The 16646-nt window shown below is 36.7% G+C and overlaps 3 protein-coding genes across 4 annotated transcripts; 2 read left to right on the top strand and 1 right to left on the bottom strand.

Annotated features, from left to right (window-relative positions):
* Window positions 1–1691: 1691 nt before the first annotated feature.
* On the top strand, window positions 1692–2460 carry LOC133877336 (uncharacterized). Its single transcript, XM_062315602.1, has one exon. It carries the CDS (start codon window positions 1718–1720, stop codon window positions 2279–2281), a length of 564 nt encoding a protein of 187 aa, XP_062171586.1. The 5' UTR covers window positions 1692–1717; the 3' UTR covers window positions 2282–2460.
* Window positions 2461–3108: 648 nt separating this feature from the next.
* On the bottom strand, window positions 3109–7044 carry LOC133877337 (zinc finger A20 and AN1 domain-containing stress-associated protein 8). Of its 2 annotated transcripts, none has more exons than XM_062315603.1 (3): window positions 6914–7044; window positions 6710–6794; window positions 3109–4097 (listed from the first exon to the last, which is right to left on the bottom strand). In XM_062315603.1, the coding sequence occupies exon 3, from the start codon at window positions 4082–4084 to the stop codon at window positions 3563–3565; it is 522 nt and encodes a 173-aa protein (XP_062171587.1). In that variant the 5' UTR covers window positions 4085–4097; window positions 6710–6794; window positions 6914–7044; the 3' UTR covers window positions 3109–3562. The 2 variants fall into 2 exon arrangements, with proteins under 2 accessions (XP_062171587.1, XP_062171588.1); XM_062315604.1 differs by having other exon boundaries at window positions 3109–4121.
* Window positions 7045–11742: 4698 nt separating this feature from the next.
* Window positions 11743–16555, top strand: LOC133877995 (serine/threonine-protein kinase Nek6-like). The gene is made up of 13 exons (XM_062316473.1): window positions 11743–12240; window positions 12460–12526; window positions 13168–13233; window positions 13401–13447; window positions 13722–13767; window positions 13868–13948; window positions 14027–14069; window positions 14156–14205; window positions 14927–15008; window positions 15099–15148; window positions 15270–15343; window positions 15441–15492; window positions 15571–16555. The coding sequence occupies exons 1-13, from the start codon at window positions 12122–12124 to the stop codon at window positions 16516–16518; spliced, it is 1725 nt and encodes a 574-aa protein (XP_062172457.1). The 5' UTR covers window positions 11743–12121; the 3' UTR covers window positions 16519–16555.
* Window positions 16556–16646: the final 91 nt, after the last annotated feature.

Here is a 16646-nt window from a genome sequence, read left to right on the forward strand (position 1 = left end):
TGTTATATGCCCTATTAAAGTCATTAAACGTTCTAGTTTCGCTAAACTTTTTTACTACAAGTAGTTGCCTTTCGCTTACTGCTTATTGTCTTTATAACACTTTGTTTAAAGAAAATAATAAAAAAAATGTTTCTCAAAGAAGCTTGTTTCCTCTGTATTTCACACGTTTACAAATCCTGCAACTCTAGCTTTATGTGCTTGTACCTTAGGACTTCCCGAGTCCTTGACCTTGTACAAAAGAGCAATTTCGTCTGACACTGACATCCCATTTTTGCAATAAACTTCATGAGAGGCAGGGAATTAGTGTATATTCTTTGCTACTCATTTTATTTATGCTGACATGCTGAGCATATTCTTTAACATTCGCTCTTCTTTTTCTCCTACTTTATATGAGATCTAAGGGGACTGCCATTCACTCTTTGCAAATTGCAACAGCAGGAGCTTATGAATATTGTGAGGTATGATGCTCTGTTTTCATTAATGCATTTCGTTAATTGCTTCTCTGCTCTTCTGGGTCATCATTATATTCTCTGTAGTTCCTGTATTTTCTGGTTTGCTCCAATTGGGCTGTACGTACTTAGATTTTGTAGAAGATCAAACGCAAGTGTGTCAGTTTGTGTGTGTGCGTGTTGCTGGATGTGTGTAGGCAGGAAGTGTTGGTCTTGGTCTTCAAAATAAGTGTGGAAATCATCGTGCAAAGAACTCAGAATTTGTTGTCACAGAAACAAACTGTGATGACTTTGATCCTACCCCATTCTTCACCTTCTTAATTCATAACATAAGAAAGGATATATATTATATATATAAAATAAAATAAAATAAAATGACGGGTCTTTACATAGCTTGAATACATTTAAAATTTTGAAGCGGTAGCCTTTGTTTATTTGCGGCAAACTACTCCTGAAACATTTAGGGGTGACCAATCTAATTATTGAAAGTGGTTCGGCCACCCTGAATCATATAGAGATGGTCCAACCACTACCTCTAGGTATTGGGGTAGTTCGGCTACCCATAAGGTTTTTTTTTTCAAAAAGAAAATTTTAATTTTGAGGGTATTATGTAAAATTAGTTTCTAAACTTATATGATATTTTTCGTCTTTTTTTTTTTCACAATTTTGACTAACATATGGACTTCTTGCTAACGAATGGTAGTTTAATACGACTGAATATGACATGCAATAACTCATAGGGATAATTTATAAATGAATAATAGTTTGAGGGGTAAAGATATTTAACCCTTGATTTTTAGTAATTGTAGAAATGCTTTTCACAATAAAGGCTTGATATAAAGAATATAATATTAATGATGGATTTCAAGTTCCTGGATGACTCATTCTGTTCCCTCCCTTTCTTTATCTAATGCATAGGCGTGCTTTTAGGTTTGTGTAAAGGCTCATATTAGACTTCGACTGCTTGTTAAACGGAATTTCTTTTGAGTTCCCTTTAAGACCCATTTATATTGTGAATTTTGGTCATCTCACTAATTCTTGGAGATACAGAAGAAGGTTTCTGTCATAATCTCAAGTGTTCCACACGACTTAAATGAAATATTAACCATGTGTATATAAACTCTTAACATCATTTTTCTAAAAGTCAGTTTTCAGGGTAAATGAGAGACCCTGAACATGTGGTCTTGACTCTTTCAGTTTGCAATCTAAGATTCTAAATTAGTGTTTCTTTATCAGGGAGAGGGCAAAAAAAAGAAGAAAAAAACATCATGGTTAAAGCATACACACAAGAGTACATTTACAAGCACCCATGGGAGCGGGTAACCTCTGCATCTTGGCGCAAGTTTACTGACCATGAAAACAGGCGCATACTAAACCATATCCTTGAAGTTGACACACTGAGCTGCAAGCTCGACCATATATCTCAGCAGCTTTACACCACTCGTGCAGTCACTGTCCATTTCCCCGGACCATGGTTCATACGGAAAATGGTCGGTCAGGACATCTGCCACTGTGTTGAATCAACGACTGTGGACGCCCAATCACGGTCAATGCAACTCACTTCCAGAAATGTTAGTCTTGAGAATTTCATACAAGTGGAGGAGAAGATCCGGTACGACCCCCACCCAGATAATCCAAATGGGTGGACGATTTGCAGGCAGGAGACGAGTATACATATAAAGCCATTATCTGCGCTGGCATCAATTGCAGAAATGGTGGAGCAACGATGTGGGGAGAAAGTTGTGAAGAATAGTGCTACGGGAAGAGAGGTTATGGAGAGGATCTGTAAATATTTGGAAGCTGAATCTAGAGAGATTGCTCTGGAATCCTGACAACAGTTTTTAGCTGAAAACCTGTCTCTACCATTTCATTTTTAATGTTAGTTCCATAAATTTAATGGTGGATTTAAAATTTAGTTGTATTGAGATGAGTAAGAGATGTATGTGTATCATTTTTTAAAAATAAAATACTACTATGAAAGAGTAATATCTGAAGGCAAAATTTGCATACGCAGCAGACAAGAATGGATTCAATGGCTAGTAGAGTCGCCCAAATCAACTGGCATAGTATGTTTTAAGCGATTGACATAGAAATTCACTTCTATGTCAGTCAATATGAATCATATGATAAATAAGTTTAAAAAGTAGCATTACACCTTTTCAAAGCAGCATTCTTAGCACAAAACCAAAAATGAAAAAAGAAAAGAAAAGAGGCAGAGATGAAATGAGATCCATTGCCTACAAGATACAAAAAATGTGAATAGAAAAATGTTTTATACCATACTTTTATTCCACTTTGTATAATACTGCCAATCATACCGCTAATCATACACCTTTTCAAAGCAGCATTCTTAGCACAAAACCAAAAATGAGAAGAGAAAAGAAAAGAGAGATGAAATGAGATCGATTGCCTACAAGATACAAAAAATGTGAATAGAAAAATGTTATATACCATACTTTTATTCCACTTTGTATAATATTGCTAATCAACTCTTAGAATTTTTTTTTATTATTATTAACAGACTAATAAAATGATTGTTTACTAACGTCACATCAACAAAGTGAAATAAAAGTAAATAAAAGTATGACGTATAGCATTACTCTAAGAATATATTTTTCACAACTAATGGCTTTAAAAGAACTTCAGGGGAAGCTCTAGCAATCACACAATTCACACAATTTTATACATCACAATATGGGTTCCCCAGTGAAATTCATAACTAAGAGAATGCAATGGATAATTTACAATGCTGCCACAGGAATGTTGACGGATGTTGTCCAAATCGTCTGAGAATTGCACAAACCATTCTGACACGTACTACAAGAGAGATGCCATAAGGAAATTAGAATAGACAAATTACAAAGCTAACCATGACAATGTCCATCAAACCAGCATAGATTAAACTTTAGACACTGGAGCCAACACATAAATTCTCGCCAATCACTAGAAATATAGAGTTCTTCAAAGTGCAGAGATGTCCTAATGCCATGCCTCCACCAGCAAATATAACAATATAAAAGGACACCAATAAGATATGCAGCAAACTTGAAGTCACCTCACGGATAAAGATGAGAATCACTTTTCAAACACATGGTAACTCCACCCCATCAGATTTAGATTTTATCAAGTTTCTCTGCCTTGACAACGGGGTTGGCTTTAGCTATAGCATCACGAGCAGCAGTGCGATAATCAAAGGGGCAGTCATGTTTGTCCGAATAGCGATGTACTGCACAGAAAAGGTTACCACACCGACAATTGAATCCTGTTAAACCAACCCGCTTGTTACAGCTGGTGCAGCGATTTGGACCTTCCTTCGGCTTTGCCTCACCACTCTCCCCTGAGCCAAAACCAAAACTAAAGGATGGTCCCACAGAGATGGCCTTTGGCTCCACTGAGTTGACTTGGACCTCCACAGTAGCAACAACAGATTCATTTTCATTGCTGCTTGATGATCCATTCACAATACTTCCAATCGATGAAGCAGCAAGCTTAGCTTGGTCCTGTTTTAACATAATATCCTTGTGGCACTTGGAACACATGTTCATAGTAGCTGCGCTTCCAAAGAAGCCACAGTTGTTAATGCACAAAATGGGACCTTCAGGGGCAGCTTGGCATCCTGTCTCATCGTGGTCCATCTTTTCAACTCTCCTGCACCAAAAATCACTTGAAAATCTAACAACAATAACAAATTAATAAGGGGAAGAGTACATCTGGCTACATCCTCTATACGCATAAATATGCATAATGAACACAAAGACAAAAGCATTTTAAATCTAATTCGCTTTTACATACATTTTGAATCACAAAAATGACACACGTTTTCATTAAACAAACTAAACATAAAAATATTCTTAAGGAAATTTTTTACCACCTGATTCTATTTTAGTACCTGGATTTTCAATTTTTCTTAGCTATACCCAGTTCTTTCAGACTGTTCTAATCAAATCCTTCCTTCCTGTTGCTTTTCTTTCACTAACAGAAAATTTGTTCTATGCAATATACTCTCCCAACTAAATTCGTCTTTTCTCTCTTCTCCCCACAACCTCTCTCTTCTCTTTGTCCCTTCACTCTCCCCTCAAGCTCTCTCTACCACTTTCTCTCCTCTCTCAACCCACTGCCACCCATTACAAATCAAAAACCCAAAAACAGTTCCATAGGATTGGGGCTAGAATCATCAACGAGCAACAGAAACGGCCACAATAACAAAGTCCCCCAAGCCTAAAGTATGGAGATTGGCATGTGCTCAGTAAGGAGAGATGGTTGGATGCAATGAAGCCCTACCTAATTATCTTCTAAACAACTAAATACCCTGGACCCATTCTCCCACAATCCAACGCCCTATGTCATCAACCTAATAAAAGAACTACTTGAGGTTTAAGTTTCTCTCTAAGGATGATTATGGGGGTTTGAAGAGTCATTAAACACTGGGTTTAAAATTACAAAATGCGTTGTTCACTCTTTAAAATTCTCATAATTAGTCACCCAACAAAATGGATTGTTCACTCTTTAAAACTCTCATAATTAGTCACTCAAGCAATCAATCAAGAGAGCTACCAATCTGTTTTCAAGAAATTAGTTAGACTTTCAGTCTTTCAAGTGCAAACCTAGAAATGGAGCCTTCACAGGGATGAATCCAGGCGCAGGGGAACCTCCCCAACATTGACCACTTTTTCCTTTAAAAGAGCATTTGGAGGTCCGAGGCTCCTTTGAGGGTGGCATTCTTCACGTGGACAATATCCTTGGGGAAAATCCTCACTATGTATAACCTTCGTAAGTCACATCACAGTGATAGATTAGTGTTGTATGTGCAAAAGAAACGGGGAAACTCCTTATCGCCTCTTTCTTCATTGTGATATTACAAGAGACTTGTGGAATGTGGTTTCTAAGATGTTTGGAGTAGAGTGACTTATGCCTATATGGCTGGTGGGTCTCCTAGTGTGTTGGAAAACAAGGTTTAGTCAGAATGATCTTAATGTTATTTGGAATGCAATCCCTTCTAGTTTAATGTGGTGCATTTAGAGAGAAAGGAATGTTCGAAGTTTCAATGATTGTGAGAAGATGAGCTTCAATCTACAGCTTGGTTTTCTTAAATCCCACTTTGGGTGTATGTATGTTAACGTCCTTCTCAATATCTAACTTCGTAGATTTTTGTGCTATTTTTCCTTGTTCTTGATATTGCTTGAGTTGCGCCCTTGGAACTTTTTAATAAATTTACTTTACTTATACCTTCTTCTTCCTTATCACCCCCTCCCCCACCCCGCCCCATAACTATAAGTTCAAGGTTTCCCTTAAATAATCGCTTTAAGATATAGAGTCATGATTGATAAAAAGGTAGGCAGTCCCACACTAATCACTATCCCCATTATTTGACCCAAAATATGTATAATCAATTTACTTCTATAAATCAAAACCTAGCCCTACTGGTACAGATACCATATTCACATTTCTTCACTACTTAGAAACTGTTCAAGTTATAATCTAATGAAGGTGGCAAAAAAAAATAGCATCTTTATCTGTTGGTATCAAACATAGCAATGTGCCCATACATGAATAACTATTAAATACACATGCATCACATTTAAGTCACAAATCTCTCAGTGAAACGCAAGTTTTCCAGCAGCACACGAGTGGCAGGCTATCTAAGAACCCAACTTCCAAAGGTTTTCCTATATCTTCCTCAGTGTACCCAAGACTGTATGTGCATATCCCACATAAAACCTTTAAATTTTGACAAAAAATAAACAAAAACTTCCCCCACAATACTCGAAACAAACAAGCCCGTAAATTCTATACGAACATATACATCCTATATTTACGCATATATGTACAGAAATACTGGAGGATATAAGCACTTCATTAGAAGACTGAAAATCAAGACCTTTTGAACCCAAAACGCACTTAGTTTATGGAATTAGCATCGTCACTAACGACCCAGTTGAGATAGCGATTTGAATTTTCTCTTCTGTGCCAAATTACGAACAAAAAAGTCTCAATTTTTCTCTCCAAAAAGCAAGTAGATTTGCATTTAAAAAATTCAAACTTTTGATAAATAAAAATAAAAGAAGTTTGATTTTTTTAAATGCAAATCTACTTGCTTTTAACCACAACACTTCAAAATTTTAACAATTCCACAATCAAAATTACATGTTTTACTAAAACCTTAAAAATAATCGCCATGACTTACAAAAATAATAATAATAATCGCCAACGAGAAGCTATACAAGCAAATATACACACATACACAAACAAAAAACCCCAACCTGCTCGCGAGGTGGGCACGAAAATCCTCAGAAACGAAACCTCCAAGACCGATCTCTCACCTCACGGTCGCATCGGAAACGAAACCTGCGTTCAAAATAATAATAATAAAAAAAAAAATCAACGATTCGAATCGTTAACGAAAAGAAGCAACAGATCCAAGCGATAATCAGAACTCGAAATCGGATCGAAAACCCAAACCCTACCGGATTTGGGATCGCCGAGGAGAGAGAAAGCAAAGCCGAGGGGAGAGAGAGAGAGAGAGATGAGTTTTGTTTGTGTGCCTCTGTGTTTTTGTAGTTTAAAATGGCTTTTCGTTCTCTGCCAACGAACGCTCTTTACTGATTAGGGGAGACGTGGAGGGCTCCCATTGGCTGAGCGTGTTTCCCTGACATTCCCGGTTTGTCCCTTTTGGAAGTGCTAATAACGGTTCTGCCTAGGTTTGGGCAGTGGTAAACTCACACGAAATGACAAGCGTGCGGAGGACGGGCCAATGGGCGTCGAGGTCCGTGATCATGTCGCGAGGAGATTGGGTGTGGTGGTCGGTCATTCAGAGTGTAAACGTTGATTATTAATTTTTCTTTTCTTCTAATCATTTGGTTTCTGGTAATCTAGTCTTGTTTGTTAAGTTTTTTATTTTTTCATAATATTTTTATAATTTTTTTCCCCTAAAAACTATATATATAATCTTTTTTAAGAAAGAGTTTTGACCTTTTGTGGCTGCGGGGGGTAGTTTAGGCTAATTGGAAGGTTGGGACAAAGCTGGTGAGTGAGGCCCAGCCCAGGTGAAAATTTGGACTCCCGTCTCATCATGAGCGCATGGTCGGCCCTTAACTAGTCTCTTCACTCTCTTTGCAGGCAAACGAGTCGCCATTGTGACCTTTTTCCTATTTAATTAAAAAAAAAAAAGAAAAAAAAAAGAAAAAAAGAAAAAAAGAAGCTCTCCAAATCATACCGACCGCGAGACGAATCGTTGTTTTTTTCATCTCTTTTCATCGGACTGTGTCAACAAGTTATCGGGATGAACCAGCTTATTCTCCGACTAGATGATCGACTCTAATGCTTAAATCATAATATATCTAAAGAATAATTTAAAATAAAAATAATGATAAGAGTTTTGGAAAACTGGTTGTGGGTTGCCTTTTTGTAATGGCCTACTTAATTATTAAAATTAACACATATTTGGAAATTGTTTCCTCTCTCACCCATTTGATCGGTTTCCATTATTTAAATAAATGGGTAATTACTTTTTTTCCCTATTAACTACCAGTCATTGTCAACATGGCTCCATGAATTGACACTTCGACAAAAAAAGAGCATCCAACTACCAGTTTTACATACTTTGTCCCCTTCCGTCAGTTTAATTCGTAAAAAGGCTGAAATACCCTAACTCAAATTTAAAAATGACATAAATGCCTTCAACTTTTTTAAACATATTAATTTTAATATTTTTTTTTTTATTAATTACTGTTGGAGGACATTTTGGTCTTTAAACTAAAATTAATGCCCAAAAATGAAATATTCCGTTCAAATTAACGGGATTCCCTGACGGAGGGGAACAAAGTATGTAAAGTTAGTAGTTAGATGCTCTCTTTTGGTCGATGTGTCAGTTCATAGAGGCATGTTGACAATGGCTGGTACTTGATGAGGAGAAAAGGTAATTACCCTTTAAAAAAAAGTGAGTTAATAATTACAACAAATGCATGAAATGAAAAACCACCTACCTTACCACTAAGGTACATAAAAGCAGGAAATGAAGAGCCGCCACGTTACCATCTTTAAGACGTGTTTGAGAAAAAATCCATAGCTTGTATTGTATTTTTTTTTTTTTTAAGAAATCATTCACGCATTCCATTTATTAACGAGAATAAACATGATCTCAACGTTTAGCATTTATAATATCTTTAACATATTGGGATGGTGTTGGGGCCCGTTGTGTATCTAGATATTTACGTATGGATCCACTTACTGCTGAGGCAATGGCAGCGTTGTTTGCAGTGCAATTTAGTCTCAAAGTGGGTTTCTTTGATGTGGCTTTCGAGGGTGATACACAAACGGTAATCAAGGAAATCGACTCACAACCTCCACACCTATCCAGAATTAGGCATTTTATAGAAAGTATTGCTTTTGTAAGGCAACAGTGCAGGAATTCCAGTTTTGTTTATGTCCATAGAAGTAACAATGGAGCTGTCTATGTTTTAGCATGTGAAGCAGCTTTTAGTAATGTAAATGAGACATGGTTAGAGGATACTCCAAAGAGTATTGCTCATATTGTAACTAAGGAATCAATCCTTAGATCCTAACTTTGTTCGGGATGATTTTTTATGATTAATAGATTAATGGTCCGGTTAAAAAAAACATATTGAAGGGCATTTTCTATGTGAACCATTTCTTCTTCTGCAGAGTGCAAGCTTTGTAAGCATATGAGTAGGTCCATTTGCCTCCCGCCTTATATGGGACATCTCTCATTGTTAAAAGAATTTTAGCACGATGTGGGCATCGTCAATTAACTGACCATAATGACACCAATTTTTACAATTCTATCTTAATGTTTGCACCACATGTAGCGCATATCTTTCCACTTTCACTTCTACATTTTGCCACCCCATTTCTTTAGAAAAAAGAACTGTCCTTAAAGAAACAAGAGATTTTGCGATAACATCAACAATATGGGAAAATGCTTCATGGGGGACACTCATCCGTCCCCCATCATCCATTTATAATAAAATAATAATTTTTTATTAAAAAATAGGCTTTGATGTGACATTAAAACTTATTTTTTAATAAAAAATTATTATTATATTATAAAAGTCTCACAGGGGACAGTCATCCGTCCCATGTGTAGCAAGACTCCAACAATATTACCCCTTGGAGATTGTAAATTTGTAATGTAGCCAACACCTCCCCGAGGCTTTACACATACAAATTGAAGACCATAGTTTCATGTAACTGATACATAATTAAAACTTTAATGCCAACTTTTTTTTTGAATTATGCATGCTACACAAATATGGTATCTAAGAGTTTATTTTCAGGAGTATTGAATGGAATAAATTTATTCTTAATACAATATATAATAACGACTCCATTGATGAAATTTGGCTAAGGAAGTGGTTGCTGGCACTATGGAGTAAGGACCTGAGAGGTTTGGACCGGGTGAATCAGATCGAACCTAGGTGGGCCGAATCGGAGCAGTCGGTTGGACAGTGAACTATGACAGAGTGGGCTTGGACCTGTTGATGGGCTTCTTTAAAGGAATTGCCTGTTGTATGGTTGAAGAGTTGGGCCGGGTCTAGCAGGGAAAACAAAAAAAAACTGAAGATCTTTCCCGTGCGAATGTGCGATGATAGAAAGGGCTCCACAGAGAGCTCGACCGTGGCGGCGATTGGCGAGCAACTGAAGTGCCGGAGCACAGAGTGACTGGGCGCGAAGCTAGCGAAGCATAGTGACTGGGTCTGCTGCGGGGACGAGGCAGACGGTGGCTGGAATTGAACCTCCGCGGCAGTAACGCTTGGGCGATACAACCGGCTGCCGCAGTACCAATGTTTCACTAGCTGAGCGCGGAGCGGATGAGGCAGAGCATCTGGGAGTGCGAAGGTGACGATACAGACGGTGGGCCTCTGACCAACGAGGACCAATGTGACGGGTGGATAACAGCCCGCACGTTTTCTGGCCGGAGAAAACGTGTGTGATTAGCACCCCAAAAAAAATCCGGCGAAGATATTGTCGAGGCACCGTGCTAATTCGGGAAAGAAGGTTAACAACAATGTGGACTTTGTAGTGATTTTTTTTTTTTTTTTGAAATAGACTTTGTAGTGATTAGTGCATAGTTTTAAAGAAGAATTATACCCTTTTGTTAAATATTTTCACAGATTTGCAATTAGCTTAAAAAAAAAATTATAAAAAATAAAATAAAATTGGGCAACCTTATTTAAAAAAAAATAAAAAATAAATATAAAGTACATCATAAACAAATTACAAACAATAGAAAAATAACAAAAACAAATACAAGTTTAACAACTGAGAAATCCAATTTAAACATATTACTAACACCTCAATACGTTGGAAGGAAACCAAGAAGGTGAAAGTCACTTAAGAATGCAGCCAATGAAAGCTGCGGCCCACTAGGATGGGTAAAACCATCACGAGTTTGAAAATCCCTACAAACTTGGATCTAGATCAGTTTCCAAGAAAACGGAACAGAACAAGGATGAAAAGAACAACGGAAACGGAATTTCCAACACCGACAAAGCATTGTTACACAAGCATACCATATAAAGTTAATTTTTTTTGAGGAACATATAAAGTTAATTATCACTTTTAAAATCTCAAGGAATTATTTGTCCCAAGCAAAAACCTGGGGACCAGTGTTGCAATTTTTGAAAAGTTTTGTACAGATCAACAATTCTATGGAGTAGAGAGAACAACATACTTTGTCCCCCTTGTACTTATTTTAACTAAATTGCTAATGTTGTTTTTTATAACCTTGATATTTAATTATATTTGTTTCACATAACAAGCAATGCCACAAAATAATTTATAATACAAATCCTTGTAGGATATTCTCTGCTTGATCTGCGGCTCCATTCATTGATCTTGTTGGATTTTTCGTGGACCCTGATAAACTTAGCTACTGTCCCATGAAATGGTTGAAGCAATGACAAGCTACTCCAAATGTACACCAATAATCATTTTAACACAAAAAGCTAACATTATAGGAGTGGACTTTGGCCAATTTGGACCAACATTCTATGTTATTCCAACATTCTATATTATTCCAAATAGATCTCTAGTGGTTGAAAAGTCAAAAATCAATGAAATTTTTTCAGTTATGAGACAATGACATGCCAACCACACTGTAGTAATGATTTCCCTGAAATCTCAAGATGAATGCAATGTTTGCTTTTCAATTTCATACAGTGGTTTGCATGCCTGTCATTGGACCCTGTTCTTTCTTTTCCCCATCACTTTTGCCTAAAATTTTCTTTCAAGTTCAAATTTTAAATCACATTTATGTTTGGTTGTTTTCCTTCAATCCACCTCTTCCATCCCAACAATCACAGTTTTCTCGAGCTTCCACAATCCCAATAATTCTTTTGGCAGATTTTTGTGTAGGCGATCTTTAAATAGTGTTGTCTGGTGTGTAAATGCAGAGTTCAATGCTCTTATGTTTTTCATGGCTGTTGCATGTTTCCTTTTTATGGCCTCCGTACACTCAAACTTTTACTGTGACTTCTTTTGCTGCAAAGAGTTGAGATTTCTGAATTGGTATTAAATTCAATTTAATGACATGGTGGCCTTGGTACACATTTATATGCTGTCATGCTGTGCGTGCTTTGGACTACCCACTGAACAAGGATCTACTGATAGCCATTTCCTGACTCCTGCTACTTTCTTGAGCTTTAAAGGTGCTCATGGAGATTAAGGACAAGGAAAAAATATCAACGATGGATGATTATGAAGTGATAGAGCAGATAGGCAGAGGAACATTCGGAGCTGCATTTCTCGTTCTTCACAAATTTGAGAGGAAGAAGTAAGAAAAATCACTTTCTAAAGTTATCTTCCTTATGCTCATTATGGTTAGGCCAGACATCTATCGTTTTCATCTATACTTTTCTCATAATACAGATCGAACATGTTTTCATCTCAAACATGTTTACTAGCTTACACTACTAGTTCTAATACTGTAGTTTAACTTCACTTTTGGTTTTTATGTACTGTCTTATTATTATTATTGCATTGGTAATTTTAGGTATGTATTAAAGAAGATTCGATTGTCTAAACAAACAGAGAAATTCAAGCGTGCAGCACATCAAGAGGTTATCCTTCTAAATACTTTGTATGCCAGTTTAAATTTTTGGCAGTGCAGAATGAAATTCTCTTACATTTTAGCATGTTTATGCTTATGCTTTCTCTGATATCTTCTTCCAATCAAATTTCAGTGACTGAAATAGTTTACTTTATAGGTGTAGTTAAGGTTTTAGCAAGAAGACATAATACAAAAGTAAAGGTGTAATTGCTTCTTGATCTTTTAAGTCTGGCTATGAAGAACTATTCTTTAAGGACCCCCGTTCTGTAGCACTAGTCCAGGCACTGGGCAAAAAGAAAAGGGTACAATCAGGCAGGAAATTTTCATGTTGACTATTGTGTCAATCATTTTAGTGAAAAAAGTTTTCTTGGTTTGGAAAGGAATGAATTTATTCATTTTTATGGTCATGAAGACCTGAGGTATGAGCTTATAAAACAAATCATGTTCAAGTAAGGTCAGATTCAATCATTTCAATCTGACAAGAAAACCAGATTGTTTTTGTTTCGATTTTGAGAAACATCTGCTTGCTTACTTAAATCCAAGACTATTTTGGTAAGCTACATAAATCCAAGACATTTTTTTGTTAAGTTACTTAAATCCAGATCCATACAGGAAAAGCAATGTAACTTCTAACATTTGCTCCTGCTGCAGATGAAAATAATAGCACAGCTAAATAACCCGTATATTGTGGAGTACAAAGATGCATGGGTGGAAAAGGTAGTCTATTAGCAAGATGTTACTTCAGTAATTTTACCCCACAATCAGAATCAGATTAAATTTGTCCATTTTATTTGCTTGAATGTAAGAAAACGTTATAATTTGAAAATCATGTCCTGAAAGCCCTGAACCTTATTATAAGGTTGGTTTTGATTCATGTATTACAGGAATGCTGTGTGTGCATTGTGACAAGTTACTGTGAGGGAGGAGATATGTAAGTCAGCACTACTTACAACCTTGAACTTGGTATATTAAGTATCTAAATTGCTGGATTCTAAGCAAGTTGAGGGCCATTGCTCATTGGTGATAGAACTTTGACATGGAATTATCATTCATCCCAGTATTTCTTTTACTCTTGCCTTGTCTTCTGAACTCATTTTTTTGGTAATCTAAAGCAAAGCTAATGCTGGAACTAGAAATTATTTTTTGAACTGTCTACTCATAGAAAAGCCTGTATATATATGAGACTTTCTAATATATTCATACAGGGCCATGGTGATAAAGCAAGCTAAAGGAACATTTCTTCCGGAAGAGGTAGGGAACATAAAATAACTAGATGAAATAAGAGTCCCTACATGGAATTACATTTGACAACTTGTACCTGATACATACAATCTTTTAACTTTTAATCCAGAAGCTCTGCAAATGGCTGACCCAGCTGTTGCTAGCGGTTGACTATCTCCACTCCAACCGTGTTCTTCACAGAGATTTAAAGGTACATACCTCTAGCTGCTATCAGTTCTGAGCAGAATATATTGCTTCTGTAATTAACTTTTTTATCAACTAATTTCAGTGCTCCAACATATTCCTTACAAAAAGCAATGACATCAGGCTAGGTGAGAAGGCATTTACAGGAATTTTTATACATCAGATTTGATTTCATTTGTCTTTGAACAATGTTTATCTCACATTACATTTACAGGTGATTTCGGACTTGCAAAACTACTCAACAAAGATGACCTTGCTTCCTCGGTAATGGTTGAATTTCGTCTATGCCCCAATGGTGTTAGAGCATTGGTTGCAATCTTTGATATTAAAGTAGCAGTTAAAATGATAATTGCTGCAATCTTTGATACTTGTCTGACAGGAGATCAAAATAAAAAGATGAAATGATTTAGCCAAAACGGATCAAGGCTTTGACCTACTCCTTCCTCTCATTTGAGAGCTTACACCAAGCTAGATCATGGATATTGAAAATTCTGCATTTAGACCCCAAATTGTTAAACACACAATTACCAAGCTAATTATTAAGCTAATTTCCACAGTGATCAAAACCAAAATCTAAAAAAGCAGTAAAACAATCAACATAAAGATTTTATTAACGAAGTGAAAACTTTTTGAATAATTGTTCAAAAGTGAAACCACTCCGGGGGCTAGGTAACCCCAAAGATATCACATTATACAATACTTTGTTATGGATTGTTCTACTTACAAGACTTTTGTAACTCTGAAGACCCAATCTTGTAATTCCGGTAAAAGGAACAGTTGTCAAATGTGGAAAAGCACCACATTCCAAAGCTTCTTTGAGAGGTGTTTTTGGCTATATTAAGCAGACCTTGTCATTGTCTTTACTAATGATTCTCTTCATACCCTAAGAGCTGTTTTCAATAGTTAATTTTTCCTACAATTAAAGTTCTTGGTCAAATCTGACTGCTCATATTAACACATTTATTGTAATCCATACACAATGTAGGTTGTTGGCACTCCCATCTACATGTGCCCAGAGCTTCTGGCAGATTTACCATATGGATACAAATCGGATATATGGTCATTAGGTTATAAATATCTGGCGACATTATAAACTAGTCATATCTAGAAACCCAGTGGTATTACAACTCCAGAAGTAACATTTGCTAATGTGACAGGTTGCTGCATGTTTGAAATAGCTGCACATCAACCTGCATTTAGAGCTCCTGTAAGTGTTGGCTTGACCTACAACTATCACATTTTTTTACGCGATCGAGTTGAGTATTGAACTATTTATTTCAATTCCTGGCTAACAAGTAAATCAGATTATTGACAAATTAATATAACAGGATTTGGCAGGACTTGTTAACAAAATAAACCGATCATACATGTCACCACTTCCAATTGTGTACTCTTCTGCATTGTAAGTGAATGTTATGATTTTTTCTGTAAGAAGTCTACAAAAGCAAATATACAGGAAGGAATTATACAACTAAGATTGGATGTAATTTGGAATGCAGGAAACAATTAATCAAGAGCATGTTAAGAAAGAACCCAGACCACAGGCCAACAGTGAGTTCAAATGACCAAACTCTGTCATTCTTTCTGAAAGCAATGATTTGTTGTCCTGAAACTTTCACCACATTTTAGGCTGCAGAGCTGTTGAGGCATCCCCATTTACAACCATACCTTGGTCAATTCTCCAATATATCACCTGTTTTTATTCCAGTGAAGTCTGAATGCAGCAGCAAAATTAGACCAAAAGGAACCCAACTGTCTAACAAAGTTAGTGTTGGAAAAGACACCAGAGGTGGAAAGGCAAGGTCTTCAAAGAATTTGGGAAGTGATCAGGTAGGAAAAGCACATGCATTCAGTAACGCACTGGCAATGGAAACCAACATCTCTGGTTTTGTTGAAATTGAAGTTGAGACAACATCTAAAGCAGCAAAGGGTTCTAGAGTTATCTCCAATTCTGTTGAAAACATTAGAAATGCCTACTCAGAAACTGCCTTGGTGGATATGTTGTCAGTACATGAAGATAGGAAACAAGGGTGTGCCTCTAAGCACTCTCAGATGCAAGAGGTTCAGTCTCTTGTCAGAGAAGCTCACATAAAGGGTGGGAGTGCCAATGAGAAAGGTCATAAGATAGTGGCAACTTCATGTGCAAATTGCACCAGTTGTGATGGCCTTTCTGGTAACCAAATGGCATCAGAAAATGCCTTATTAGCAAGTAAAGTCACACTTCCATGTGAAAATGAATTCAATGGAAGAGAAGAAAGTCTTATCTCTTGTAAGAAAACAGGGAAAGAAGATATTCACGAATTGAATGGAGCTTCTAGTGACATCTCATCAATGAGTACGCTGACCTTGGTTCATGGTGATGAAACAAGGATTGAATGGGACCCCCAAACTCAGCAAAGAGCAGAAGGTCTGGAGTCACTACTAGAGATCTGTTCAGATTTACTAAAACAGGAAAGGCTCGAGGAACTTGCAGGGGTGTTAAGACCTTTTGGTGAAGAAGCTGTGTCATCAAGAGAAACAGCAATTTGGCTGACGCAGAGCCTAATGAATATTCGTAAAACTGGCAGTGCAGCCTAGCAGAATGGAATTTGAATGGTTCTTCACTTGTAATGTCATTAAGAATATATATATATATATATATATATTTTTTTATTAAGAGTGACACGTGTTACCGTTCTATTGATGATGATGTGGCACACTAATGG

This window comes from Alnus glutinosa, chromosome 9 (genome assembly GCF_958979055.1).
Source record: "Alnus glutinosa chromosome 9, dhAlnGlut1.1, whole genome shotgun sequence".
In the NCBI taxonomy this organism is placed as follows: domain Eukaryota; kingdom Viridiplantae; phylum Streptophyta; class Magnoliopsida; order Fagales; family Betulaceae; genus Alnus; species Alnus glutinosa.